Consider the following 2,684-nt stretch of genomic DNA (forward strand, 5'->3'; position numbering starts at 1 on the left):
GGGGTGCATGGATGGATGGTGGGACAGATGGATGTTTGGATGGATGGATATTGGGGTGCATGGATGGATGGGGTGCATGGATGTGTGRGTGGAAGGGCAGATGAATGCACAGRYGGATGGATGGAGGGGGTGCAAGGATGGGTGTAGAGTTGGCTGCATGGATGAATGAAGGGATGGATGGATAGAGGAGCAGACGGATGGAGAGATGGATGACGGGGTGGCCGGGTAGCTGCCCAATGCCTTCTCCTCACCCCAGTGAAGACCCCCCCCACACACACACACACTTGGCTCGCCCAGGACAGGGGGACCCATCCCAACACCCAACCCGCTCAAGGGCGCCCAAGCGTCGCCCCGGCGGTYGGGGCCAAACCTCTGTCCCCGTCTCCGGCGCAGGTGGCTGACGGAGTCGGCCCGTTGGCTGCTCATGGCCGGGAAGCCCAAGCAGGCCCTGAAGGAGCTCAAGAAAGTGGCCAGGACGAACGGGAAGAAGGAGGAAGGGAACAAGCTCGACATCGAAGTAAAAGGGGGGGGGGGSCCCACACGTGGACACCTCCTGCAGTTGGGGGGGGGGAGGGTCCCCCTACACCCCCCTTCCAGCCCCTCACACGTGTCCGTCCCAATAAATCCATCCCCGCATCTGTCCGTCCCCAATGCCACCATCCGTCCAGCCTTACGCAACCATCCGAGCYCATGCACAAGCGTTTTCCTCCTCCCGCGTCCGTCTGTCCTTCCTCCCCTCCACGCCATGACACTTCCAGCCCGGTGCTGACGTCCCTTGGGTGCCATCGAGGGTCCCACCTGCCGCCATCCCCCCCCCCCAGGAAGCCTCCTTCTCCTCCCCAGGCCCTGAAGTCGTACATGGAGAAGGAGATGACCTYGGTGAAGACCAGCCACACGGTGGTGGACCTGGTGCGGACGCCCGTGGTGCGCCGCATCTCCTGCTGCCTCTGCTTCGTCTGGTGAGCCTCGTCCTGGAGGAGGGTGGCCAGGGAGGACGCGAGCGGGGGGAGGGGGTTGATGCCYGTCCATCCGTGGAGCCACCTGCCAACTGCTCCGTTCATCCATCCCCAAAGGCAACCGTCCACCTGCACGTCCACCCGCCTTCCCTTTGTCCGTTCTTCCAGCCATTCAGGCCTCTGTCTTGTCCAACCATCTCCATGCCCAAACCTCCACCCATCCTATGCAACCCTCTTTCCATTGGTCCGTTTTGGAAGGGGAAACTGAGTCATAGGGCAAGATTTGGGCATCAGCGGCGTTCCGGCTCCCCAGGAAGGGACACACATACACAGCGGGCTGGGTCCCACGGGCCAGGGGCTGGTGGGTGACCGCCAGGTCCCCGGCTCATGAGAGTTGTCCCCGCACGGCCCCAGGTTCTCCACCAGCTTCGCCTACTACGGGCTGGCCATGGACCTGCAAAACTTCGCCTTCGACATCTACGTGATCCAACTGGTCTTCGGGGCCGTGGACTTCCCGGCCAAGCTGATCTCCATCCTCACCATCACCTTCGTGGGGCGACGCTTCACCCAGTCGCTTGCCCTCATCTTGGCCGGTCTGGCCATCTTGGCCAACATCTTTGTGCCACGAGGTGAGGGCTTGTCGTCCCCCCCCCCCCCCCCCCCCCCCCCCCCCCCCCCCCCCCCGCTCTGCCACCCGCATCTGGGGTGTCACCAGCACCAGCCACCCCCCCCCTCTCCGGGAACCCACCTCACCATCCTGCAGGGACACGTGTCCATCACAGGTCATCTTGGAGGGGGCCAAAAYGAGCTCAAGTCGTTAACGCGGCGCACGGTCTCAGTGGCACGTGGACCATCCTGGGGAAAGCTGATTGGTTTTGACCTTTATTGGGTGATTCACTGCAAAATCCCAGGGTTTGGTGAGGGGGTGGGGTGAGGAGGTCCTTCTCCACCTGCCACCCTATTCGTCGGCCCCAGCTTTGATGTCCTCGTCCCCGCAGACCTGCGAACGCTGCGGACCGCCCTGGCCGTCTTCGGCAAGGGTTGCCTGGCCTCCTCCTTCAACTGCGTCTACCTCTACACGGGCGAGCTGTACCCCACCGTTATTCGGTAAGGAGGGGGGACGGGGTGGTGGTGGTGGKGGGGGACACAGGTTTTGGGGGAGGGGGGTGGTCCCGGGCTGGTCCCTGACGGCGTCCCGGTGCCCCGCAGGCAAACGGGCATGGGGCTGAGCAACACCATGGCCCGCATCGGCAGCATCACGGCCCCGCTGGTGAAGATGGCCGGCGAGATCTTCCCGGCGTTGCCCTTCGTCATCTACGGGGCGGCGCCGGTGGTGGCGGGGTTGGCGGCCACCTTCCTCCCGGAGACGCGCAACGCGCCGCTGCCCGAGACCGTGGAGGAGGTGGAGAGCAGGTGGGGAGGAGGCCACGGCATGGCGGAGATGGGGCATGGGGACGGGTGGGTCAATGGAGGGATGGGGACCATGGGGATGGTGGGGTGGATGGGTATGGAGCTGGATGGGTGTGTGGTCATGGTTGGGCATGGAGGGATGGATGAAGGATGGAGAGATGATTGGTTGTATGTGGGGATGGGTGGATGGATGTGTGGGGAGATGGATGGAGGGGTAAGTGGTTGCGGCTAGGGATGGAGGGATGGAGGAATGGATGGATGAAGGGATGGATGAAGAGATGATTGAGTATGGAGATGGATGGATGAGTGCTTGTCTTC

The 2,684-nt window shown here is 63.4% G+C and overlaps 1 protein-coding gene across 1 annotated transcript in view; it reads left to right on the top strand.

Annotated features, from left to right (window-relative positions):
• Positions 1 to 2,414, top strand: part of LOC112963280 (solute carrier family 22 member 6-A-like) — a gene marked incomplete at its 3' end in the record, with an annotated part of 4,143 nt that extends 1,729 nt beyond the window's left edge. The window contains exons 3-7 of the mRNA XM_026060197.1: positions 394 to 517; positions 844 to 959; positions 1,371 to 1,585; positions 1,955 to 2,063; positions 2,166 to 2,414. Coding sequence (XP_025915982.1) covers positions 394 to 517; positions 844 to 959; positions 1,371 to 1,585; positions 1,955 to 2,063; positions 2,166 to 2,414 — 813 coding nt within the window. The remainder of the gene's footprint in view (positions 1 to 393; positions 518 to 843; positions 960 to 1,370; positions 1,586 to 1,954; positions 2,064 to 2,165) is intronic.
• Positions 2,415 to 2,684: the final 270 nt, after the last annotated feature.

This window comes from Apteryx rowi, unplaced genomic scaffold (assembly GCF_003343035.1).
Source record: "Apteryx rowi isolate R43461 unplaced genomic scaffold, aptRow1 scaffold_1665, whole genome shotgun sequence".
Lineage (NCBI taxonomy): Eukaryota > Metazoa > Chordata > Aves > Apterygiformes > Apterygidae > Apteryx > Apteryx rowi.